The 27,433-nt window shown below is 40.0% G+C and overlaps 1 protein-coding gene across 2 annotated transcripts in view; it reads left to right on the forward strand.

Moving 5' to 3' along the window:
• Nucleotides 1–421: 421 nt before the first annotated feature.
• The window catches only part of PRKCE (protein kinase C epsilon), a 287,390-nt gene continuing 260,378 nt past the window's right edge, over nt 422–27,433 (forward strand). Inside the window, exon 1 of one of the 2 annotated variants that reach the window (XM_027641471.1) lies at nt 422–1,495. In XM_027641471.1, coding sequence (XP_027497272.1) covers nt 1,148–1,495 — 348 coding nt within the window. In that variant the 5' untranslated portion in view covers nt 422–1,147. The remainder of the gene's footprint in view (nt 1,496–27,433) is intronic. The other variant, XM_027641470.1, reaches the window with a different exon arrangement.

Raw genomic sequence — 27,433 nt, forward strand, 5'->3', positions numbered from 1 at the left:
GGCCAGGGCAGGCAGTGGCCCCAGCGGAAAGCCGCCCGGCGGGTGCGGAGGAGCGGCGAGCCCGGCGCGGGGAGCGCGACCCCCGCCGCCGTTCCCGGCTGGCGGCGGCCGCGCTGCTCCCCCAACAGGCAAAACTTTCTACACTCACACACACCCGCACGGCCGGGGCTGCCGCCGCCGCACACTCGCCCCACATACACACACACACACACACACACTGACGTCTTTTGCGCATTTCCTGCGCTGGAGCGAGCGGCGGAGCGGCACCGGCAGCGGGCGGGGGCTGCGCGGAGGGAGGCGGCCGGCGGCGGCCGAGGGGAGGCGGCGGGCGGGAGGCGGGCGGGGGGCGGCCGGCGGGAGGCGGGAGGGAGGCGGTGGCGGCTCTGCCCATCGCCAGGGCGGCGGCCGCCCAGCCGGAGCCCGCCGAGACCCTCGCGGGCCGCTCCGCTCCGCTGCCGGCGCCCCCCATGCGCGGGGGTCGCTCCGCTGGGTCCTCGGCCTTGGCGGCGGCGGAGCAGAAGGCGGCGGCGACGCAGGACGGGCGGCTGCGGGCGGCGGCGCGGATGGAAGGTCCCTGGGTGGATGTTTGCTGAGCGGAGGCTGTGCAGTAGGCAGGGCTGGTGGGTCGGCCGGTGTTTCTGATCTGTGTGAGTGTGTGTGTGTCTGTGTCTGTGTGTCTGTGCGTGTGTATGCGTGTGTGTGTATTGTTGTGCGGCGCACGGGCAGGACTGGCGTGTGCGGGAGCCCGGGATCGCGGCTCTGCTTCCTTTGCAAGGACTGATCCAGGATTATGGTCTGGGTGAAGGGAGAAGGCTCTTGCTTACCCCACGGATTGATTATGCTTGGGTTTTGATTGCATTCGGGGGTGCCTGCAGCCGCGGCCGCCTCCCCCTCCCCGGCGGCCCCCCTCCCTTGTTTTCCGTTAGAAACACGGGCAAGAAAATAAATGTATTCACTGGGTGTCGCAAGAGCAAAGGCTAAATAATCAAAGGTAACAGCAGCAGCCAGGCGAAGAGACCCGCACCGTACCCTGCTCCCCCACTCCCAGACCTGCCCTCTTATTTATTGGCGAGACCTCTCTCCCTCCCTCTCGGTGCGAGTGCGTTGAGCGAGTGTTTGATCCCGGGAAAAGTGCAGCCATCCAGCCATGGTGGTTTTCAATGGCTTGCTGAAAATCAAGATCTGCGAGGCGGTGAATCTGAAGCCCACAGCGTGGTCTCTGAGGCATGCAGTGGGTCCCAGGCCACAGACCTTTTTGCTGGACCCTTACATCGCCCTCAATGTGGACGACTCCAGGATCGGGCAGACCTCGACCAAGCAAAAGACCAACAGTCCTGCTTGGAACGATGAATTTGTCACCGACGTTTGTAATGGCAGGAAGATAGAGATGGCTGTTTTCCATGATGCCCCCATCGGGTACGACGATTTTGTAGCTAACTGCACTATACAGTTTGAGGACTTGCTGCAGAACGGGAGCCGTCACTTCGAGGACTGGGTAAGTGCTTGCGCTGTGGATACATACATGTACATATGATTTTCAGTGGCACGGTAAGGATGCAACATCTGTCTTGCAGAGCTAGGTTGCCAAGGGCATGTAATGCCTCTGAAGGCTTTTCATTATTTCCATGCTTTGTTATACTGAGATAGTCATGGTTACTGTATAACTAATGCATGTGGTCTACAGGCGAGGCAGGAAAAGAAATATGCTGAATCTAAGTAAGAGATTTGTAATTACCACTTCAGTTTCTGAAATTATGTTACATAAATACAAATCTAGTTGTCTTATTGTGTCCAAAAAACTCCAACCAAATGCATCCGTATAGAACATAACCACAAAACCCAGATCCAGCACTTGGACGAGTTTCATCATTTGAAGATAAACGCTGTTGGTTAACCTGGCAATGTTGAGCCTTAAAAATCCAGACCTGACCTCTGATATGAGACACGTCAGGGTCTTGGTGTCACTTGAGAGCTCACTGCATCAACACTGATGCTCCTCCTTCCTTCCCCCAGATGATCGACACCTTTTATGCACAGATCTAACGCAATGCTTCTTAAAATGCCCAAGACTGATGAAAGGGTCCCAGTGGAATTTAGGCCCAACTAGACGAATTCTGTTGTCTGTATACACAATGTGTCTTAACAGCTTCTACAGCATTTTAAAGATCCAGAGGCTAGTGTGCCTCAGTGAGAGTACAAAAAAGCTGGAAAATCCTTGGTCTGACATACTCAGGTAGTGTGATTTAACAGGGTAAACACAACCAAACAATAAAGAAACAGGAAACGTGAATATGCACATTTTGCATTTCTGCAGTTGAACAGTTAAATGGTATATCCTTTAAATGAAGTGTATAATAAAACAATAGTAGCTGTCATCTCATTTTCAGTGTGCCCTGCTTTGACCAGCCTTCTGAAATTATATATGCTCATCTTTTTATGTATTTATATTTCACGGTCGGTGATACTAGTCAGGGCAGTATTTTTTCATAAAACAGACAAAGAACCCAGGACCAAAGTAAAAATACTGAGAGTTAATAGCTCTGAGTTTCATGTATTCTTCTTCTGTACTGAATGCAGTGGCATAAAGAGATGGCAGGATGATGGAAAGGCATGAAAAGAGTTAGACTATTTCTGCTGATTGGGAGGTGATTAACTTCGCTGTTAAAACTTTTGTGTTTACAACTTAAAAATTTTTTTCACTTTTGCTGCCTTTTGCTGCATTTTGATAATTAGGATCTAGATTATTCTGATGCTGTAAAAGCTAGGCAGTAGTAAGCTCAGATGGTAAAAGTGGATGATAGGCAGAGGAAAAAGAGCCATATCAGGAAAAGACAAATGCAGCAGTGTTGCAAATGTCTTTTACCTGGATTGAATGATAATCAAGTTTGAGCTCACCTGAAATGAAGTGAGGTTTCATCTTTGAGACTAGTGGGATGAGGACATCATCACAGATTTCTAGTGACAGAAGAATAATTTTGTATTTCTTTTTGTGAATGGCACATGTTGTGAGTTTCTCTCCAAATCTGGAAGGACCTTGCAGGTTCCAGATGCCAAGTTTGAATTTTGGTCTGACCAGTGTGCTGGGGTGCATCCTGGGTTTGCTATTTAAGGTGAATTCAAACGTCTGAACATGTTGCCTAGATAAATAATGGAATTTAACAGGTTGAGGCCCATTGTAAACATTACCTGTGAGGAACTACATAACTGAATTGGATAAATGCTGTGTTTTATTGAGCCAGGATTCATTGCTGTCCAGCATTCAGTGGGTGGGAGGAGACGAGGGAGGGACTATGCTTGTTGTCTGTTGATGTGACAGAATTGAGGACATGGCAGTGGATCATAACTAGTCAGCTCAATATAATGCAGGTTCTGAAGCATCACTTCCCTTGTTTTGTGCTGTAAACCCTCCTAGTTAGGATTGTGTTTATGTGGTACATACAACAGACAGCATATACCATCCTCCCTGTATCACAGTTAGAATAGGTGGGATGCTAAGTATTTATAGGATTGTGTTTTATCCTTTCCAAAATCTTCCTGTTTACTGTGTGTGTCACCTTAATTGTAATACTGAGTGTGTTTATTGAATTGTTAATAGATAAGGACCTTCAGAGAACTGACTCTTACAAAATTGCACTGGTTTTTGGTCCGATTTCATTGAGTTAAAATAAGGCCTGTGGCCATGATACCTCTATAGAGTCCATACTGAAGTAAATAGATTTATTGGTATCTTCATCAGTGTCTGGAGTCTATATTAAAACCTGAAAAAGGAGTTGCCTGTGAAGTGAATGGGTTTCACAGTACAAGGAAAATGCACGTGGCCTAATCCAATGTTAGACTAAGATCTACTGGTACGATACAATCATTTTTTTCTGTTTAATAAGAGGACTACTTCCTTCGTTTCACTCTTGGCATTTAAGGCAGATATTTTAGTAGTATTCTTTCTGAACTTCGTAACAAGCAAATCAAAAGCAGCAATCACAGGAACCCATTCTTCCTTGCTGCCTGAAATATCAAATAAGTGCAACCTAACAAACACACTTGAAGATCATCAAGTCTTTTATGCTATTCTGAGGGTTCTCTTTAAGCAGTCCTGAAAGTTTGAACTGGCTACCACGTACTTGCTGAGTTTGTTTGATATAGTTGCACTGCTGCTCCTCCTTACCTTCAGAATGATGCAACAGTTTTTGCACTATTGGACTGTCACTGTTAAAATAGGGTTGAGAAAATGCTCATATGCTGAGAGCAGCTCTTGTCAATATATTAATAGCTTTAATGCTTTAGGTCTCATATAATACCACATGAATTTTTTTAAGGAAATTTCAGTATTTGTTTTATAATATCTGCTCTAGGGTCAAGGTTGTGTTTCTAGGTTCTTTTAAGAAGTCCAGAATGAAAAAAGATTCACAAAAAATTAATGTTTTGGGGTTTCTCTTTATCCAACTCACCTGCTTTGATTGACTTTTGCCATTGTGCACATCCTTGTATTTTTTCTGAGATGAGTTTTTTAGGAAAATACTGGATATTTTTCTTATTGTTAGGCCTGTGCTATATACGGATGCCATGGTTACAGTGGAAACACTAATGATAAACAAGTGCAAAGCTTGAAATCATGATAGCATCTATTGTATTAGCACAAGCCAGATAGATAGACACAATCATGGTTTCTTTTGTCTACAGAATGTTCAGCAGTTGCAAAAATGGTTTTTAACCTTATGATAGGTCTATTCACTGGAATATATATATATATATATATATATATATATATGCACAAAGAAAATTAGTCGAAATTGTGGCCTGAAACGGGGATTCAGATATGGAAGCTTTTGTAAGATGAATATAAAATACTTGTTTGGGTTTCTAAAACAGTTATAGTGACAATAAAAAGATGGCTGCTTTTCCAGTGGTGCATCAATACGGACATAGCACAGGAGAAGTGTCAGTTTTGCAGATTTTTTTAGTCATGGCTACGCTGCAGTTTTAAAGAGAACTTTGGATTTATGACATTACAGGCTTTTCTGTAAGCGCGGAAAATGTCATGCAGAATGGCACCGAGTATTCAAGAGGATGCTGGTGAATTTATGCTTTGAAAAAGAGAAAATACAGAACAATAAACAATCTGCAGGTTCTGATTGAAAAACAAGCTAGCAACTTGACAGCTCTGGCTGTATTTTTTTAAGTTAGGTAATTCAGGTGATAATAAAGTATGTCTTTATCTAGCTTTCTTACATGTGGCATATGTAAATGATTCACTTGAATTGGCAATGGAGCTACATTTTAATCAGTAGAACTGAGATCAAGAAGGAAAATTCCATTGATATTTAGCCTTGTGGTTGCACTCCGGTGAATTAGCATGATCAATGTTTATATGTGTCAATGATTGGCAGTGTGGGTTCTGAGTCTGCTTTGCAGAGTTGACGATGGATGAAGTCAGTGTGATTGGACCTGTGCCAAAGACTCCATCTAAGGGTCTTAGCCATTAGCCCGGCTGTACATGAGAAAACCTATTGAGTCGTCCTAACAAATCCTTTTTCTGGCTGAGTAGCAGGACTCACTAAATCAGTCAGGACATCACAACACTTAGCAAGAAGAACTTCTGTTTCCGCTGAAAATATTTTACAGCTGTATTTAGGTTAATGAAACAGGTTTAATTTTCTTCTTTCTTGAATCCAGTCAATGTGAAGTTAGTCATGCAACTGTGCCACCATTGCATGAAGGAAGTATATTATGAATTAATGCAATATCTCAGTAGCAAGTTGATGAAGAATTATGGGAAACGGCATGGGAAAGAAGTACACTCTTTTACATACTTTTGAACTGTTGAGTTTTGTATTTTTACATCATATTTATAGTATACTTTTGAATACATTTTCGTATTGGAAAGACTTAAGTTGCAGTCCATACAGTTAAACACCTAAGTTATTGGAGCTCTGAATGTTACCTGAAAGACAGTAGCTGGGGGGGCGATTGAAGCTCTTCTGAGTCCTTGGTCCTGTGAGCTGTCCATGAATGTGAGAAGTAGTACCGTCTCCTTCTGGTCCCTCTAATCTGAATTAACTGGCAAGACTACTTAGGTGCTTTTTTTCCTTTTTTTACTGCCATTTCTGTTGTTGGAATGGGAACTCCTTTCAGTCAGCAGGTGATCTGTTGTAGCTGGCAGACAGAGAATGGAATTGTCATCATTTTAGTGGAGGTCATCCTGTGTGTTAACCTCTGCTTGTGCCGTACACTGCTGAGTGCTGGCATTGGGCTGGCAGAGTGTGATTGTAGTATATTTTCGTTTGTATTTTCATCTACTGGCTGAATTTATCTGTTCTGGTGGTGTTGAAAGGCCTAGGATTTTGCTTGCAAAAACTTTACATCTCGTCTAAACTGCAGTTCATGGGCTGCTGAAAAGCTTTGTTATTGGAAGCATATTTGTTGAAATGAAAGGGAAATTGCTGTACTGTTTGATACATTTCTGCATGACAAGGCTGTCATGAAGCAAGGTCTGTCAGTTTTGGGGGACAAGGGTGAGACATCTACAGGGGCTCAGCAGGGTTTCGCAGTCTCTGTAATTGTGAGGGTGAGTGATGGACAAGAGGAGCTGGGAGATTTTGGAGAGAACTTTGTACAGACAGGGGTCTTCCTTGCCTTCTCCCCCATTCTGTCTGCCTCCTGTGCCTCCTCTTTTCCCTCTCTGCTGGGGATGTAGTACAGTCACACGCAACTCACCCACTGTCTTGTATCAATCTGTTTCTACAGCTGCATAAATCTACTCCTACTGCCTGCTAGAAATGTTCTCTCCTAACCGCTCCTGCTTACCTGCAGTGCTTCCCAGCCTGCTGAGAAGCAATAAAGGGGGAAAATGCTGCCTCTGCGGTTGTTACTGCAGGGAGAGAAAAAGGGCAAAGTGGGGAAAGGAGGAGATGAGACATGGAGAGAAACCTGGAGGAGGATAACGAGTAGTTGCTGCTGCACCGCGTACTCCAGCTGCCCTTTTGGCAACAGCAGAAAGCTACACATGTAGGAGACAGGGATGAGCTGGCATAGGCAAATTGACTAGTTGAAGGCCGTATGTTGCTCACTGACCCGCTTTTGGGTTTGTTTTTTTTTGCCTGCTTTGCTCAGTGTATAGCTTTTGAATCTCACTTCAGATGTGAAAAAATTGCTTAGGGCACGAAAAGTGTGTAGTGGAGCATGCATTTCACTTAGCCCGGAATTCTCATAGCTTTAGGTCAGGATTTGATCCCACCACTGGTCAGAATCTTATTGTATTGCTGCTAATAGCAATACTGATACAAAGTTCCACGTAGTGAAAATAATTCTACTGAACTCTGGGAAGTATTTGTTAGAACAAAGTTACCAGTAACAGAGTCTATTTCAAAGGTACTGATTCAAATCTAGACTTTAGGAAATGTCCAAGAGGGGCAAAAATGATTCGTGCATGTCTTTCTTGTACCAGTTTTTAGACAGTGCACATCATTATTCCAGCTCAGGTGATTCCACAGACACTATGCAGAACTTCACAGTTGTGAGTAAACCACTGATCTCACTGGATTCACTGGATTTCATACAGGCCTGTGTTTAAATTCTTTCCTCAATAGGGGCCTGCGTTCCAAAGGAACACTGAGAGTAAAAAACATTTAACAACATCCTTTACTTGTATCTTGCTCTTATTCATTTATTACTCTTCTGCCAATCTTGCATATGCAAGTCTGGTTTCTGCTTTCCTCTAGCATCAAACTAAATATCTGTCCTCCCAGTTCAAAAATCTTTAAATATTGCCAAAATAAGGGCTTGATTTAAGTTGGAATTGTAGGACTTGGCAACTAAATGTGATTAGTTTCCACTCCCTAACTAAACTTTCATTTAAATGGACTTTTGGAAGGGGTTCAGGTTTTGAAGTGAGGCTGTGAATACAATTTGTAAAACATTAGAGGCAGGAGCATTTTGGCTTCAAATTGGATGGTTGAATTCAGTTCTGCTTTACCCAGTACTATCTTAATCTTCTTTCTCCCATCCCAATGGTTAGACTGTAAGATAAAGACGTACAGTTCATGGTAAGAGAGGTTTTGGAAAGAACAGGTATGCAAGTAATAGGAAATTTGTGGTCAGAGAGGACTGAGAAGAGACTTTCCCTCCATCCACATGGAAAGGTAGGGCTGGAACCGTCTGGATATGGAATAAGATCAGAAGTCCAAAGACAGCTTTGAAAACTGACAGTTTGGGTTGTGGGGGATCGAACAAACCTTTTGGCCAATCTAGCCAGAACAAAACCTGAAGAATGGGGTTGTTTTGTGTACCCTTTTGAGTGAGATTGTAACAGCTAAAGGGTTTTTTTTAGAGGCAAAGCAGTCATTACAGAAGGCTGACAAAAAGTTTTAACCTTGTGTTTGTGAATACTCTCCTATTTGGCTGGCAGTCACTAGACGATTTAAAAAGTATATTCAGCAATATTAATATGAAACTGCAACTCTAAAGCTAATAAGCAATTCTACAGATTGGATAAGTTTTGTGGCAATATGTACTTTGCACTGTGTTTTAGTGAAGAAAATGCAAATGAATATGATGTAAAAACATCTGCAGAATTATTATCTACTCTGATCATTATTCACAGTCACTAGCTTGAATTGCCAGTAAAGTTGATTTCTGAGTGTCCTCCAAGAGTTAAAAAATCTTACATTATCGTTGCTGTGATTTAACAGAAATTACAGAAGCCAAGATTTCACATATTTCTGAATAGCGCAGCTAAAAAACCTAGAGATATTGGCATGTTCCCATTAAATATAACAGGAGTTTTAATGTTTATTTTATTGGAAGCAGTGTTTGAGAAATGCCACACAGTTCTAAGAGTTTTTCCCCACTGAACTCTGTAGGGCTTGAATTGTTGAAGAACAGAAATAAAGAAAGACCATTGCTTTTAGAATCAAAAAAGGCAAAGTTTGATTCCATCGGAGGCTTGCAGGCAGCCATTTCTGCCTTATATCGGCTAACTTGAGCTGATTTCATTGTTTCAGACAATAGAATCATTTTACTTGTTTCTGGTGTCCTGCTGGGCAGTTTCATCACAGGCAGGAACAAAAAAGCATGAATAATGGCTAGATGCTACCAAATAAGTTTCATGTCTGCATTGTTTGAACAGTAAGCCACCATTGTATCTCTGTATCTTGAATGAAGAGTAGGGAAACTTAATACTTAGTGTTTCCAGCTTAGTATCTTTCAGTATTTGAGAGTATAAGTATGTTACAAGCCTCTTATCATTTGGGACCAGAATTTCCTATGCACTTTAGAACTCCTCATTCTTAGGTACATTGACCTTTTTAATGTTATTAAAAGACAAATGGCTTTGACAATGTTAATATTTGTATTTAGAGTGTGATATGGCAACAATGCAGCAGATGCAATGGTGGTGGAAACATGAAGGAAAGACCGATGCATACTTTGCATAGGTGATGAGGAAATGGCTGGAATTGCTTTTCTTTGTTTCGCAGATTAAAATCCAGCAAGACAGTAGTGTCTTCTTCTTCCCTGTTTTATTTCAGTTTCCACTTTGTCATCTGTTCTGTCTTTATGCTGCCGTTCTCCATCTTTCTTTATCTGTTCTGACTTCAAGATAGTAAAGAAATGATAGGGTGACCTTTACAATATTGCATAAGATTTTGATGTTGGCAATGCTAGCAGGCTACGTGAATGAAATGTCCTGCTATAGATCTCTGTAGAGATCTATTGCAAGTACAGTTTTCTTGCTGGGACTGAATTTATTCGTTGCATAAGTCTTTGAGGCATCTGTCAGCTTCCCTGTATTTCAAGGTGAGATTGATCCATTGTCTTTGAAAATGATGTCTGAGAATGTATTGGCAAAGGGAAGGCTAAAAGTCATTCATGCTGTGTCCACTTTGTTTTCTTTCTTAAGTGGTTCTAGTCAGATTTATTGAGGAATCTTTTTTTTTCCTCTTCTTTTCCTCTGAGTTTCATTGCTTTTTCCTTCCTTGTAACCCCATAGTGCCTTGGCACCTCTTGAACGTTTGACCTCATGGCCCACTTTTCTCCTTGATCTACTGCTATCACCTTATACTCAAGTCCCAACTATCTGTTGTAACTTTTCCTTCATTTTTTCTTGTTATTACTTGCCATCAGTCTGACTCCTTCCCTTTTTTTTGTGACTCTGGTGGACTAGTAAGCTCCTCGTGTCAGTAGGACTCAGAAGCATCTCCAGTGTGTGAGGCTCTATGGCATTTGCCCAGCTGCTGTCACCCAGAGCATGTCCCTGCTGTGCTTCTCAGCAAGCAGCAGGGAGCTGATTATACTGGTGGCTGTCAGAGCGCTTTTCAGTCAGGAGTGATCTGCTGAGTTTCCAGTCAGTTATACTACAGAAGTGTTTGAAGGAATAAATGTAATATGGTAGCTTTGAACTTCAGGCAAAATGATGTTAGCAGACTCAGTGGGGTGTTGAAGGAACATGATCTGTCCCTGAAAACTGGATTCTCCCAAGCAGTGGAAACAACTGTTACAAAATTTTAGTTGGTCCTGATTGTTGGGATTTTCAGGAACTCCTAATCACGGAAAATATCTAGTATTGTTTGGTATTTTTGTTTTATATAAAGAGAAATTATGGTTTCTGTATTCAACAAATTGCAGTCCAAGCACAAGACAAAAAGGCAGATTGGGGAAGCCAAAAGAAATATTAGGAAAATGCTTACCAATGTGAAAGGCTATAGCAGTAGTTTAGCAGCAACTTATCAACTCAGCTTTGCTTGCTATCCGTAAATCAAAATCTCAAGGGAAGAGGCAGTAGTGGAAAATTTGCTAGACATACTTGAAGATCCTGTTGCTTTGCATATAGTGGTGTTTCTCTTCAAGAGGTTGACAGGTTTAGAGAGACAGCCCTTATGATCTAGTCCATGGTTCCCAAATTTCTAATTGTTTCTGAGTATCCCATATAGATTTAAGAATGTTTGGGATTGCCCACTTTTAGGGAACTACAAGATTTTTCTGTATAATTCCATGAAAACTGGTATTAATTGTAGTATTACGTTTGAGCTTTTTTCTTTCTTGGTAGGTGGGCTAGAGCACTATAAGTACAATAATCAAATTCAGATAGAATATCTAAGGATAATAGTATGTACTAATGTCACTGGGCTGAGATAATCTTTGTTAAGTTTTATCCCACACCTTTACTCCTTGTGCCGGCAAGTTCTCAGAGCCATGTCAAGGGTCTGAGAGGAAGAAAGAAGAGAAAAAGGATTTTGTTAACACCTCATACTGATTTTGTAGAAGTGTTATCCATTGAATCAGGAGCAATCACTTTTCGGTGAAAGAGCCAAACTTTGTAGATCTTTCTGATGACCTTTACACAACAGTATATATATATGTGTACATATACGCATATGTACCTATATATATATATATAACTTTAAAAAGAATATTAGTTTACTGGTCATATTTAGGAGGTAGCTATTAATATGCATTTTTATAATGCCATGTAAAAAGTTTTAAAATAAAAATTCATCTGAACTTATTTTTAATATTTCTGTGGTGCATTAGCAACCCAGACACCACGACCTAGACAAGTTCCTGTGATCTCTTTAGCCACTCTTTTCTTGCCAGTTCACGCTCATTCTTCACACCGGCTTTGCCCCTTAGTTGCAAGATGCCTTGAGTAGGGGTAACGTGTTACCTTCTTGGATATATCATTTAGTAGAAATGTGGAGTCCTGTTTTCAAAAGGTGTTCACTTTACTACAGTAGTATGGTATAAAAAATAAATCACGTGCAGTGGACCTCTGTTCATCATAGCCCAGAGCAGTGCAAAAAACTCAGAAACTTTTTTGTGTTGGTTTGTTGGTAAGTAGATGTGTGAATAAGCAAAAATCAATATGCCTTAAACAAACAAACAAAAATTGTATTTCTGTAATGAGTGCTGTCCACTAATGACTGGAGGGTAGACAGAGCATAAGTTGTCTTGCACACAGATTCAAAGCTGATGTTCCTATATCAATTTTATGGGGAAGTTCTTTGAATGATGTTCTCTGTTGCTGAAACTGTTGAGAATGTGTGTATCATTTAGTTGCATACATAGTGATTCATTGATGCTACTAGCTAGTTACATCACCATCAATTGAATTCCCTCCATGTTTAATACTGAACTTGCATTTCTCAGAATTGAGACCTACTGTAAATTTTTCATGTGAAAGTTACATGAAGAATTTAGGCTCATGATTCAGTAGCCTTCTGAAAGTGTTATTCAACTGTTTTTTCATCAGTGGTTATTTCAGTGTCATATCTGTAGTAAACGCAGCTTCTAAACTGTGTACAAATGAGTTTGTGAGTGTATTGTGAACTGCTTGTGAACGTGTTGGTCAGAAGTTTGGTTCTGACCAACAAACCTTCTCTTCAGTTTGGTATGTATGTGTTCTTTTGGAAGTGATATTGTTCAGAGTGTTTTTAAACTAAAAAAACAAAAAACCCAAGCCTTAACATTTCAGCTTTCCCCCCACCCCCCAATACTTTGTTAATAAAACCGTAGTAAATCATTGGATATTTGAACAAATAAAATGAAACTGATCTCTAGCTTTATTTGAATGTACTCTGGACATCGAACTGACAGTCTCTGACACGTTACAACTGTTATATTTGGTTTAAAATGTGTACACTCTCCAGCCAAGCACTGTTTTGCTGTAACAGTGTTATTAATACCATAAAGCTTTCAAAATCCTTCGTGTATTCTAAAGTTTACCCTTTTAAAAATCAGATTTAAAATCAGATATTAAGTGTGAGAATGTCATTTTCTCTTTCATGCTTTTCCTGGAAGACTGAGTTCAAAAAAAAGCATCTGACTGAAATGGAAGGCAGGCAGAGTTAGGACTTGGGGCAGCTCTGGTGAAGCCTTTTCTCCCTCCAGCAGTGTCCTTCGGGACTGTATGCGCTTCTTCTCTTTGGGACCTGGACATAATTGTGGCAGTGATCAGCAAGATAAATTACAGGCCAAATGTTTTGTAGAACTGCCAAAAAGTTTGCAGCTCTTCCAGCAACTGTGAATCAGCCCTGCACCCTATTTGTAGACTCACAAGTAAAATCTGCTTCCCAGCAGCAACACGCTGGTCTGCAGAACCCCTGTATATAAGATTTATGCACGGTTAATCAAGTTTATGATGCAAATAGTGTGATGTCTTGGAGACATTTTATGCACCTATGAAAATGTACTTGATGCTGGTGATATCCCAGTAAGATAAGAGTGAAGTGCTGAAACCTTGTCAGAGCATGGATGCGTATGTTCTGGTAGGGTGACAGTTTTGAATGTAGAGTTATTAGTTTCTCTTCGATAACACTCACAATGTGTTAGGCTGTGTAGAAACAGAAAGTTCATACTTTATTCCTGGAGGAGCTTATGCTGTAACATAAGAAAAGTTATCTAACTTTTGTACTGGGATAACATGTGTACCAAGATAGAAGTGGCCTGCAAAAGCCATGGAAAATGCATAACAAAATAAAAAGGTCTATACTTTTCAGGACAGAAGTATGCAAAATAAATAAATTACGTCTTATTGCAACTTTGAAAAAATATATTTGATGGCCTTTGGGGAAGCAGTAGTTTCCTAACTGAGTAGTTAAGGGAGAGTGTTTTTATTCACATGAGTCAGCAGAGAAAGAGGCTGAAGCTTGTGTGTCAAACCACAGAACATGTAAATATGATGGATGGTCAACAAAGTGAAGCCACTTTGTAATAGGCCAGTTCATACAAATAAGGAAGATCATTTTTGCAGCAGGCCTTATTTAAATAGAAATTTCAGAGTGTCATAACAGGTTACAACAAAAAAATAGCCATCATCAGCATTGCTTGTTTTTCCTTAGTGTTTATGGTAACAGGTAAGGTTGGTGAATTAATTTTCACAGTGCACGAAGTGTTCCTGATCCTGGTTACATTATGGTCTGAAGTTTAGTGAGCTGTGAGATAATGTGTAATAACTTCATTATAATCTTGCATGCTGTGAACTGGTCAGACAAGTTTTTACATACTTAGTTGTTCTGCATCTTTGTGATATAGCATGTTATCTCCTCTTTCTTCTGTAATTATTGCCTTGATTTCCCTTCACATAATTCCTTCAAACAAATGAGTGTATCAGTAATGGAAATGATGGGATGGGCATTCACTCATAATAATGAGTGAATACCCATCCCATCATTTCCATTACTGATAATGGAAGTACATCATTTCATAATAATGAGTGAATACCTCATAATAAGATATAAAAGCTTATAAAATGAATAATCCAGCCTTTTATATCAGTGGTCCCAGAAGAGGCCTTTGTCTGCTTTAGATGTACATGTAGAGATAAATAGATCTTATCTGTCTCAGGTAGTAATGAAACTTGTTAGCAAAATATCTGAGTCCAGAGAATCTTGAATATAGTCATCTTCACAGCATTCCTAAGAGGAAGTGTAATGGATGGAGAAACAGTATTTTTCCATGTTACCCAGAAGTATGGCACAAGAATTATTGTCTTATTCTCTCAGCTTTGCAGTGGAAGTATCAGTATCTTTGTTTTTACCAAGAGGAGATGGGCTGAGATCTAGACTACTGAAATAAGGTGTCTGCCTCATACCCCTTTATATATCTCTCTTTCTGTCTTACAGCTTCTTCCTTATCTGTCAATCACTCTTCTTACTTTTGTAAAACTCACCATCACATTTCTTTTTTCCTCCTCACAGGTTAGCTTTTGCAGGCTATTTGATTTATGGTTTGGTTGGGTTGGGTTTTTTTCTCTTTTAATTCTGCACCCACTTTATTGTGGGGATGCTGTCCTTCAGTTGTAAACAAACCGAAAAGGCCTCCATTTTGCTGCCTTCTTGACACTGGAGTTTTCTCTGTAGAGGTACGGATCTATAAAAGCAGGCTTCCAGACTGTCAGTAGTTGGAAGCTGAGCTGCTTCTCTGGATGACTAGTTGAGGGCAGCACCAGCTTTATTGTTTCAGTGAAAAAATTAGGGATTGAGCCTACCTTAGTATGAATATATATAGGCTGTCAAAGGGGCAGAAGAGTTGGACGTGCAAATCCCTTCGAAAGGTAGAACGAATTGTTTCGAGCACCTTTGAAAATTGCCATCCTAACTTATAATTTTATATATCATTTATAATCCCGTAACTGGAGTTAATAGGGTAGAAGATAACAGCAAACAAAATGTAAAGTCAAAGCATTTGTTGTTTGATTGTTCATGCATTAAATTCAGAGGAAAGGAGACTTCCATTTGGTTAATAATTTGAAGAAACAGAACATTTAATGTAACATTTTTAGGGCGTCGTCTTTGTGGAAAGACTTAGGGTCCTACAGCTAGAGTGGTGTGAAGAGGGAGTAAGTACAGCTGGTGTATGCTGTGGAACAGCTGTGCAGTGCAGCAAAGCCTTATAGCCCAACACCTGAGTGTGTTTATAAAACATATGCAGTGAGATTATATTGGTGTTGCGTGCCTGGCAAACTACTGGCCTGTGGTTTACACAGGGTTGTCCCTCGTTTTGAAAAAGCCACAGATTCACTACACTGGATATACACACATGGCTTGGGGTTAACATGGTGTGCTTCAGGATTGATCCTGGGTGGATAAATTTGGTGCAGATTATAGAAACTGGGGCTTTATGTATTTGAGGAAGAAATTAAAAGGAGTTGTTAGTTTAGCTAACAGAGTTGCTTTGCAAAATTATTCATTATTTATTGTGCTTGGAGCTCAAATGAAGTGGGGTAAGGATGCAACATACCCATTGCCATCCTTGCACAGTGAAGAAGTGACATTCTGTTTGGTTGCTTGATATTGTGTATAGTATTGAGCTCCCTGATCACTGTAAATTTACCAGCAGGACTTGTAAGTGTAATACAGCTTTTTACTTACAGCTGTTTCATCCGAAAGCTATTGTGCAGGTGCTACAGAAAGAGTATTAAAATGTGGATTGCTAAGGCCGATCATACTAAAAGTAACCAGTGGTGGGAATGTGGTATTACTTGAAGCTGAAGAAACTGGAGTGCAAAGGTGGTGAACTTAAGGCTCCAGTTACTTAGAGTTTTCATCTGTTTATGAGAACATACTTTAAACTCACAACTTATGCATTTCTATGTGGCTACCCAAAATTTAATAATGTCTTTACAGTACACTGGTCAGTGGTCTACAGCAGAAAACCAGTGCCCTTAGAATATTCTTATGGATTTGCTTCATTCTTCAAATGTATGTGGCTTATGAAATTCAATTAGAATAGCAGCTTAAGAGAGTATGTTAATAGCTTTATTTCCTACTGGAGGCTTATAATACTGTGACACCTTTGACTGCAGAGAAGCTACAATTTTCTTGCTTAGGAAATATGAAAAGACATGGTGCCCAGATACAACCAATTATATTCAAATTCTCCTGACGTCTTGAGTTTTCTGGATAAGTAACATTGATTAAAGATGAACTCTTTTAAGACAGAATGTTTGAATATGCACTGGAATTGGATGAATACTAGATAAATACAGTTTTGTTTATTAATATTGTTGGCAGGTCCACTGTACAATGTGAGATCAGTCATCATCACTTCAGCATGAAGTTAACATTTGTGTCCTCACTTCTTAAAAATATGCATGTAGCATGTTAGATATTCATCTCAAGTCTGACATAGTTCAGCAGCAGAAGAGAGAGCATATGGGAGGGGTACCTAGCTGTCCTGAAAGTACCCTTGCTTACAAACTAGGTTCCTGGTAAGAGCTGTAATCAAAGAACTTGAGTATATACCTCCTTTGTGCCTCAAAATGCCATCTGCCCTGAAGCTCTGATCTCACATCCCAGGGCTTGCATTTTCAAACCCACAGGCTCAATGCTGCTTTCCTTTAACCCTACTATTCTAAGGGATACTGCTTTTCCAGTTCCACTTCTCTCTTGTACCTTACTCTCCCAGTGGTACTTGTAATCACTGTCTCATTGGTTACTCTTGGCATCTCCTCAGTTGAGAAGTACCTCACTTGTGTTCCTGGCAGAATTTAAAAGTCATGGTGACAGACTGCATTTATCAAATCTCCTAGCCTGATTTAAAAAAAATAAAATTAAATAAAAGGTTTTGGCTCCGAATAACTGGAATACATGAGGGTGCAAAGGGTTGAAACAATTTATCTTCTTTTATTTGGGTATATGTCCAACTCATTCTGGATTTTCTTTCCTGTTAGGAATCAGGAAAGGAGATGCCGTTCTCCACCACCTGTGTGTTCTCTTGATCTCTTTTTTTCCCCTGGAGAAAGTGAGACTGGTAGCAGCTTTAGTTACAGTTAACATATTTAATCACTAGAAAGCTTATTTGAAGACCTACTTTGTTACACTGTGTTTCCCAGTGGCTCCATCCAAATGTGAGACGGGTATGATGGATAAAACACAGTAAGGCAGTGCATATATGTCACAGAAAGAGGTTGTGTTGATTGGAAGATGTTGGGCAGCCTTCCCTTTTAGGATTTTCTGAAAGATAACTGTGTCACAGCAGAAACAGAAGCAAAATATGTTACTGAGAAAGAACAAAAGCAAGTTCTGTCAGGTATTTCAAGGACAGTTGAGTTATTACTGGCTCTTATTAACATGCCTGAAAAAAATAATGTTCTTTGCTTCAGCTGGGTGGCCCTCAGAAAGGGGAGAGATTCTTTCCTGACTTTTGAAATCATCAAAGAATATGAGAGTAATCATTTCCAAAGTTATCTCTGTGTCGGAAAGCCTCACTGTTCAGGATAAGCCAGGGTAAACAAAGGACAAATAGGAAGTGACTTTTAAAAAGTATGGATTTGAACCTGTGAGGTACTGAGTGTCTCCAGTGAAATGCTGAGCTTGCTTGAAGTTTATGGTTCTTGGTTCCTGTCAGGATTAGTCCTAAGATTAGATCTGCTCTCTGAAGTAAAATTAGGTTACTGCTGTCAGCTTTTTTTGACTGCCAATATTGCTCGCAGTTCGTCTCATCAATGCTCTGTATGTACACAGACATGTACAGCACTTGAGTCAAGATAGAAGCTGATCTACAGGGACTGTATCATTTCTACATTTTCATTGTTTGTCTGCTGTACTAATTAGAACTCTGATATGAAAATGAGACATTAAGAGGGTGAAGCAAAATACCAGATGCTTACTAGCAAAAGGAAGATCCTTTTTCAGTTTTACTAACATGCTTAGGAGCATTTTTACATGGTTTCCCTATGTAGAGTAAAATAATGCCAAATTTGCGTATTACTTTACATCAGTAAATTCCTAAGTGGATATCCATTCAATGACTGTATTTAATATTCAGTCAAGAGCTTTGGATAGGGACCTATTTACTGTTGTAGTCCTTCACTTTCAGATGAATTGCAAAGCCCTTCACATTGCTGACTTCCATTGCAGCCATTCATGTTGTATTGGTATCTCAATATACCGTGTCATGCATGGAGATTCAGAGCTTTGGATGTTTGAATTAGACGACTTCTCTCCCACTAGTACATACTTTACTGTCCCTATGAGGTTAATTTGCAACCAATGACTGCAGTCATTGTTGGCATTATTTGAACTAAGGGTGGGTATAATGAGACTTTACTGCTAGTCATGCTTAAGGGGAAAACTGTTTCTTTACAGTATTTTTTAGAAGTTACACAAGAAAGTCTATATGCTCTAAGCATGGACTGAGAAATGTATATACCATAGTCAGACTGATTCAGTCCTCTCATGATTTGTTGCTCTTATGTTTAGCAAGTGCCTAAAATTTTTGCATCTGGTTATTGCAGCATGTAGAAATCAAACTCTTGGATGAAATGATGCTGAGGTTTTTAATGGCATGACAGATATAAGGGATGGTTCCTTTGTTTTTTTTTCTGAAATACTTAATCTGTGCTAATCTTGTGTAGAAAGCTTGGACCACCTTGAATCAAAGGGATTTTGATTATGTTATACCTTTCCCAGGAACCGTATGTTGCTCTGTTTTCTGTGACTTGAATAGAACTTGTGTGTTCATTGACCCTGCCAGTATATGGATTATAAACAGAGGCAAAGGGGAGGAAAAAGAAACAGTGCTTACTTCTACCAAAGCTCCTGCCTCAGGCTTCAGTGCTCAAAGTTTCATCAAACAGGTTCTTCTACCTCTGTTTCCTCATTCCTCCTGAGGAGAGTCAAGCTGACCATGCTTAATTGATCACGAGGCTTCAGAGCCTTTCTTGTGCTCTAGAGAAAGATTGCCCCCCTGCCCCTGGACCGACAGTACCCAGGAAATATCTAAAGTACAGATCCTGAGCTATGATTCTTTGGACCAGGAGATTGTTTTCTAGGACAGATTTTTTTCACCTGGTGCATGGTGACACCTTCTGGGAGGCCACAGGGAGTCTATACCAACTTTAGTGAGCAAGAAAGGAAGTTACTTCTTTGTGGGGGGAGGCAGTCACCTGTCAAGTCTGGGGAGCTGTGTTTCCCATTGTGCAATGATGCAAATCATCTGGGAAATTATGCAAGGGACAAGCCTGGGAAATACAGCATATTCTTTAATATACTATAGTTTTTAGAGGACAATATTTCATAATCATAACATCACTATGTGGGATAAGTCAGTATTTTGGAGCCAGTTTTTCTCACCTTACCTAAAGGATGATCTTGACACTGAAAAGCAATGCTGAAAGGGGAGCTGTGCTGGTAGTTGCATTTCTAACCTCCTTTAGGTTATAGACTGCCTGTTAAATCTTCTTGATCCCAAGTATGTAGTGTACAGGACTTCCCTGAAAAGTACTGATAAGGGTAACTTCCTCTGAAACATTTGCAAGCTGTCCTTTGAATCTCTTGGTTCTCAGTGTAAAAATAAACGTGCTTGAGACTGCCTACTCTGAGAAAAGACCAGACAAAATCTTTTTCTTCACTGTACAGATCAAGTCAAAATGTGTTGACTATAAATGATCAATTTTAAAACAGATGATACAATTAGCTTTCCTGCAACCAGGCCTGTACGCATCAAAAGTTGGGAAAGATCTTTTTTGTTTATGTACCAATAAAGTGAGTAAGTAACTGTGTGATATTTTTGGCTTGCAGACTATCAGCTTTAGAGCTTTAAAAGTTTTGAATGGTTTTGAACATTAGGGCTAAATGTTCCTATTGTTTCCACCCCACCATGTTTTAAAGAAAATATCCTCCTTTTCCATGGCATCTGTGGAATAAAGGATTGATGAAGAGGTACACTCTCTGCAACTCTTACTTCTCTTTTAGCTTAGGAAGATGATTAATCAATAAATAGTGATGTCAGTTTGGGTTGGGTCACTCTGGTGGCTCTGATGCCCCTCTCTGGGAGACAAATCAGTTATAGGCCTTATGGGAAGGTTTCACATGGGAGAAAATCTCCTGCAAGGTAATATGTAGCGCAAGGGTGGACTGTTTGGAGATTTTTTTAAAACCTGTATGCTTATCTGGAGATCTGACTGGGAACTGAGTGCTTCTCCTCTTAAATGGGTAAAGCTCCCCCCTCCTTCTTTCCTCACCGCCTTGTTTTCTAATGGAGGGTGTGAAATAAAAGCTGTCCAGGCTGTTGGTCCTGCTAGATGATGTTGCCTGAGTAGAGAGAGGAGGAGGAGGAAAACTGGGCTCATAATTGCAACATCAAAAAAAAAAGAAAACCAACATCTGAAATACCTAAGTATTACCCCAGGGAAATGCATGTCCCTGATAAATGAGCCTTGGTATTGTTGTCAAAATACTTATGATAAGCTTATCATCACAGGCCATGTCCAAACCACTGGCGTTTTAACAAACCAGTCTGTGTGAGTGTGATCCTGTAACCTAGGCTAAAAGACTATACTCACCAGATGTACTGGAAAGTTATTTAGTTATACCAAAATTATTCCACACTGATGATTTATAAAATTTGCTTGTATAGAGGACTGGCTCTTTGACACCAAGGCCTTAGTATGTTAACTACAAAATTGTGTAGGCTCTTCTGATACCTCCAGTCCCAATCCATACCTCATTCTCAGGTGACGATGCGTCCAAATATGGGCCAGATAGAGGCTGAGCAGGGGTTAGGCCACTGCCCTGTCCTTGCTGCTCTGGTCATTCAGTAGTTGCCCACTAGGAGGTTTCTTGCACCTTGATTCAGTGTGTTTTGTGGGGGTTGCTGGAAGATTTCCTCACTCTGCAAAGCTCTGACAGGAGCACGGTGGTTCCTGTTTTCTTTCTGAGGCTGCCAGAGGTAGCAGTTATAAGTACAGTATGGATAGAAAACTATTCTTTCTCAGCTGTGGTGTGTGATCATCGACTGCTTTGATTAACCAGTTCTGGGTTTTAAAGTGAGACATTGTTTTTCCATTATTTTTAGTGTTTTTGGCAAGGGATGGAGAAAATATAGTCATAGCTCCCTTTTCTCTCTGAGATTGTTTTGTTTTCTGCTCTCTGTGCTCAAGCACAAAATGAAATGGTTTGCAAATAAACCAAATATTAAAACTAAAAAGTACTTTATATTCCCTCCTTACAGAGTTTGTGTGAAGATAAATAGGAACAGATTGTATTGGGAAAATATTACTTTTGCCCCACTCCTTAAAATAAAGCAATCCCTCCATTATTGAAGTTTTCTGCAAGTAAACCACAAGCAAAGAGACTAAGTACAGCCAGCTATAGGATGATAGCCTTGTTTTTGTTGTTGTTGAGCTTTGGGGGTTTTTAACTGCAGATTTAGCCATTACAAATTGAACTGCTAAAACCACATCAAAGTTATTTTGAAAATTCACAGCAGATTCAGCTCAGACCAGGAAGTGAGGTGTTGTCCTTTTAAAGCCTGATATACTGAAAAGGGTATTTCTGACGCATGACCTTCAGTGAACAGGAATTCCTCTACTCAAAATCTCATCCTTACCATGAACTTCACCGCCGCTATTCATCCTCTCACAGCTGTGTAGAAAGTGAGATATTGTGGAAAAAAAGGCCCAACTCTGAGAGATTTTATCATATTTTCTAAAATAAATAGCAAGGGCTTGCAAAATATCTAGCATGAATTTTTTCTGAAATCTTTTATATGCAAATAAATGTTATTTTAAGGGGTTTTTTTTAGTAGAGTTCATTAGCTGTTGACTAAATAACTGATCAGATTGTTAAAATCTGCTTAACTATTGAATCACAAATATGACAATAGAAACTACTGGGGCTTAGGTTTTTTTAAAAATCTGGTTTGAATTTGAGTGGTGAATATTTGAAACTCCACAGTGAAAAAAATTTGGCTCTGCAGGCACTTTTTGTATACGTTTACTTTCACTTTTTCTCCATTTTCTTTTGTGCGTGCTCTATCTGCCTTCAGTTTAAAGGCAGTGAAAGAACACTTAGTATCTGGCAGGTTTGAGAACTAGTCAAAAATGTTTTCATGATTCTAGCAGATATGATGCCATGCTCAGCCTGTGGTGGAGTCAATTAGCAGTAACAATTTTGTGTGGATACTGAATATTACTGCTGTTAAATAAATGCATGCAAAAATACAGCCTTTTTGCCAGAGGTGCAGACTGTGGAAGGCATTGAATTGAAACCTCTTTGGAGTAGGAGAGGGAAGTATCTGGCAGGCCTCTTTTTTAGGACTCTACACTTCAAGAATTTGCCAGTTCCTGCTGTTCAACAGCCCAGATTTGCTAACCTCCAGGACATACGGCAAGGCCTACTTTTTTCTTCTGGTTCTTTGTCGAAGTGGGTGTTGGCTAGAGCTAGATAAGGATGAAGACAAGATATGTTGCTGAGATTGCTCTAGTTTTGCTTTTGCTTTTGTTTTGTTTGCTGGATTATTTTATTTAACCTGAGGCAATGTATTTCTAATGTTTAATTTTAAAAGCTTGCCAATGACAGATCACAGAGCAACATTCCATTGCTTGAGCAAGAAAATGAATAAATAATAGTTTTATAAGTCAATTTCCCTGTAAATGTATTGCAGCTGCTAATTATGTAAAACCCGTATTATTTTTATCTATAGGATGGGATAAATATATAAGAAAAATTTCCTCTGAGGAAAACTATTTTTCAAAAACAAGTAAATGAAGTGGATCCAAGTAAATGTAGCTGATAAGCCTTAATGTAGTGAAACTGAAAATCCTGCAGGACTTTCAGGTATATTAGGAGAAGGGAGCGTGACATAGGTGTCATAGTAGATGCTGACACTTGCATGCAGTAGCAGTGCAGATCCATCACTAGAGACCTTTGATCATAGGCCAGTTTCACCTTCATTCATAGACTAGGGATGAAGTATCAAAGTATGAATCAAAGTAAGGGCTTGGGCAGTCATATAGCTGGAGAGACAGTGCTATACCCTGTGTGGGGGATATGTAGGCATAGCGTCAGACAGTACTCATTTTTAGGTACTAAAGTGTTGCTCATATGAGTTCAATATTGTGTCATTGTAGTTAATAAACTTCTGACAGTTAGTTTTATCCAGATTGTTTTTAAAAGTAATTAAAAATTAATCGGTCGAGGAACAGAGCTGAATAGTATTTTTAAATGTTGGAAAAATAAAGTTTATGGTGTCTCAATACCAAAATTTGTGAACAGATATAAACCTTACTTTAAAAAGTCTACGTAATATGACTTTGCAGAAAATGTTCTAGCTTAATTATAGTAATGTGCCTCGAATTTTCCAATGGGGTCATTTATTTTGAGTATATGTCTCGTCTCTTATTACTGTAAGTACAAATAAGCCTGTTGTTGGGTATGTGTTGTCTAAACGTTGCGCGTAACTTTCCTGGAATTTGTAAAGCTATTCTGTTTGACATTAGTTGGCATACCTTGTTTGCAGCCCTTATAATCCAAAAATAAAATATTTATGTGTCTCTAGTAGCAAAGTATGAAGTACCATATTAAGAACAGCCATATACGGCCTGGCTCTGTAAGATGCTGACTGTTGTTGATTCCCCTTAGCTCAGCAATTGCATCTGCATATGTCTTAAAACCTGGTGGAACTACTCTGAAGCTACAGCTTTGAAACAAGGATCTTCATCTGGCTAGTCTGTAGAAGGCAGACAGACACTAAGTTGGTTTAGATGCCATTGCAGTTGACACCACTGTTGCAAGTAGACACAAACAGAGATGTTGACTGATATGGTCTGGTGGCTGGGAAGAGTTGCTGCCACTTGACTAGCAAAGCGAGTGGAGCAACTGGAAGAAAGCTGGAGCTTTTAGAAATTTATAGAAGGGAAAGATGTTCCATTTCTCAGAAGGGGGGCTATCTTCTGGCCATGCCCAGGGGCTTGGGGGAATTGCTTGGCAGGCTGGAGGAGAAGGCATTGGCCAGGCGCCCAGAGATTTACATGCAGCAGGAGTGCATGATCCCCCGGGTTTTTGGCTGTAGGAGAGTTGTGCTGATTGATAGGCATGCAAGCTACAAATATTGCACTTTTTCTGTGTTTTATTTGCTTTATTTGGATGTCCAACTAAATATTTGGTTTTATGCCTAGCTGAGGATTTTATTTTTCCTGTGGGTTTTTTCTCTTGTTTGAGAAGAAAGGGAAGGAAGCATGGGGAAGGCTGGTGGGCATTCAACCTGTCTAAGGCTTCTGAGGTATTTTGAGGATTTTCTTCCAAGAAGAATACTGTGCCAGCCATATGGTCTGTCAAATAGTATTTTACTCTTTAGTGCAGTGAGATTTGTTTATATATATCTTTCCCCATCCTATCTCCTTTTTTTCTCTAATTTAAATAATTTTATTGTGGGATAACGGTAATAACAAACCCTCTAAAAATTATACCAACTTTATGCTGTAGGGTTAGCAAATCAGGTGTGCAGAGGTAGCAGGGGAATTTGAAATGCTTCTCAGTGCTACTCATCCATAGCTGGAGGTTTAGGAGGAATAAAGCATAGCTGTATTGGAATTAGTTGTGCCCTTTACTTTCATCTTGTGTTATATTTTTTAGCATGGAAAGGCTGAATATAGATGGAAGAGAAATAAGATGAGTGCTACTTGTGTTATTTTTGTGTCATGGTGAATTCACCTCTTGATATTCTGTCTTGGCACAAAAAATGTAAATTTCTTACTGAACATGGAGCTATACTGTGACATGGTGCTTTACTTGGAGGCAGGTAACATTATATTTTGTGTAGTATCTTTCCATGAGAATTAGTTGCTGGTTGGTGGAAAATAAGGAATCATATTAACCCCATATGAAAACGGGTTAATAGTTACAGTGACTCAAAACAAAGCTGGTTTAGGCTTTGAAGGTGCAACCAGAGTGCTGCCAAACAAACTCTTCCTCTGACTGCACCATGATTTCTTCCTTTATAAGGGTTTAGAGGAACTCTGAGAGGAAGTCTTGCCGTGGTAGGTGCTGCTGAATCCGTCCCATAGGAAACCAGTGAAAGGAAACACGGCGGGGCTGCAGTCAGAAATACGCTTGCTGCAAATCACGATTGGGAACTAATGCAGTGAGGAAGCAGCTCCTGTCTCCCATGGTCCCTTAGTCCCTCTGTGGCTGTGGGGAGCAAAGTGGTGGGGGAACATAGGAAAGGGAGAGGCCATTTCAGGACATACAGCCTGCAGAGCTGTCTGGAACTTCTTATGGTAATGGACATTTTAGTATTATGCTCCAACTTCGTGCTAGTTGTTGGGGAACTATACAGCCTGCCCTCCCTCTTTGCTGACTTGGTTGTCCTTGTGAGAGGACCTGTTTATGGGGACGTGTGATTTCTTGAAAATTAACCTTTTTGCCATTTAGCTTTCCAAATTTGCTTTTGATGGAGATGTATGAGTTTTAAGTATCAGTTGCATTGTTGTTCAAAGCGTTCCTGGAAAAACTCTTTGCAATGACCACTTGGATTATTTTAAACCTTGCTTTTTCAAAAAGTGAAGACAATTGAAAAATAAACCTGTATTCATTGTTTCTTGGCAAATAAGAAGTGATTTGCATTAAAAAACTACCAATAGAATTCAAGCAACATATTAGGAGACACATTTATTTATATCTTTCATTGTAAAGATCATTGCATCAGTGTTAACTTCAGATTTTGAAAAAGTCTTTGCAACCTAGGAGAAGGGTACTGACTAATACACTTTTTAAAAATGAAAATGTTTAATTGCTAAATGGGCAAAAATACGTATTTTTTATGTATAACAAGTTTCTAAGCCAAATAGCACACTCTGTAGAATTTTATGTATTGTCTGGCTTTGACTGATTCACGTGAATGCTAATGCTCTGCTTCTTTCCACTGCTTCATTTCTGCCAAGACCTGTTTTAGCTTTTTAAACATTCCAGCAATATAAAACTGAAAGGAGGAGATTCCTTGATTTGCAAGGCCGAAATAGCAATGTATTGATGTATTTTATGCTTTTCTTATTATACATACCTATATATTATTAATTAATGTTTGTTTGGGTTGAGAAATATTGGTAGTATGGCATTGATACTGTTTTGGAAGGGTAACAATTTTAGTTGATTCCTATCTTCATTCCTTTTAATGTAGCTGTCCGAAAATTGTGCCTAGAAAACCTTATACCACATTGCAGCATAATATTAATGTAACCACTGTTCAGTGAGCCCACCCTATGTGACCAAGCTACCAATGTATATGCTGTATGGGTCCAATTGTCTATAAAATATGAAATTATATACTATTTTAATTAAAACATCCGGACAGTATCCAACCAACTCGAGTATTTCCATGCATGGTACTATATTTCTCTTGCGTTTTTTTCTGCAGCTGGAGAGTAGAGAGAGACAAATCCTTTCTGGGTCAGGTGGTTTAGCAGTTGTGGTTAGATGCTAGTGTGTAGAACACCTCAGTTGTCAGTAGCCTAGAGAGGTGTGGGAATCCTTGTCAGTTTTTCTGACGCGCTTTGATTCACACATAAAATGCCATACATGTGTTATGCTGTATAGCTGGTCAAACGCTTGTGGGTGTTGGTGCGTGTGCCAAAGATGAATTTTGCCTGGATGATAGCTTGATAAATCATTAGTGTAGTTTCCATTGTCCGTGGAATGAAGCTATAAATTCCTTGGCAGCCAGGGTTACCTGGAGACTAATATAAAGGTTGCTAGTGTAAAGGTAGCTTGCTTTGTTACTTCAGATCTGCGACTGTGCCAAAAAGCAAGGCTAATGATTTGCATTCCCAAGTTCAGGAGAGAGCCAGATCAGCAAGCTGGAGGCCTCTAGCCTATCCTGTTTATTCCATCTGGTGAGGACTTTTTTCTTAATCCAGTTTTTATTTTGGAAATACTGATCTGTTGCAGTTTTTTCTGTAGAGTGACTGTTTTCATGTAATTTACACAGGAGAAACATTTATGAGGTCCTGGGTGGAATTACCACTCCCAGCCAGCAGTTCGTGATGGGAGCGGTTCAATGGCATGCAGGAGGGTCCTTTCAAGGCCTCGTTTCTTTGCTGACTGTGGGGTTCTGTGTCACATCTGAGTAGCCTGACCATGTTACTGTTCTGGGGCAAATCTCTTTTTTCTCTCTTCTCTCTTCTCTTCTCTTCTCTTCTCTTCTCTTCTCTTCTCTTCTCTTC

The sequence above is a fragment of the Corapipo altera genome, unplaced genomic scaffold (assembly GCF_003945725.1).
Source record: "Corapipo altera isolate COAL_440 unplaced genomic scaffold, ASM394572v1 48b, whole genome shotgun sequence".
Lineage (NCBI taxonomy): Eukaryota > Metazoa > Chordata > Aves > Passeriformes > Pipridae > Corapipo > Corapipo altera.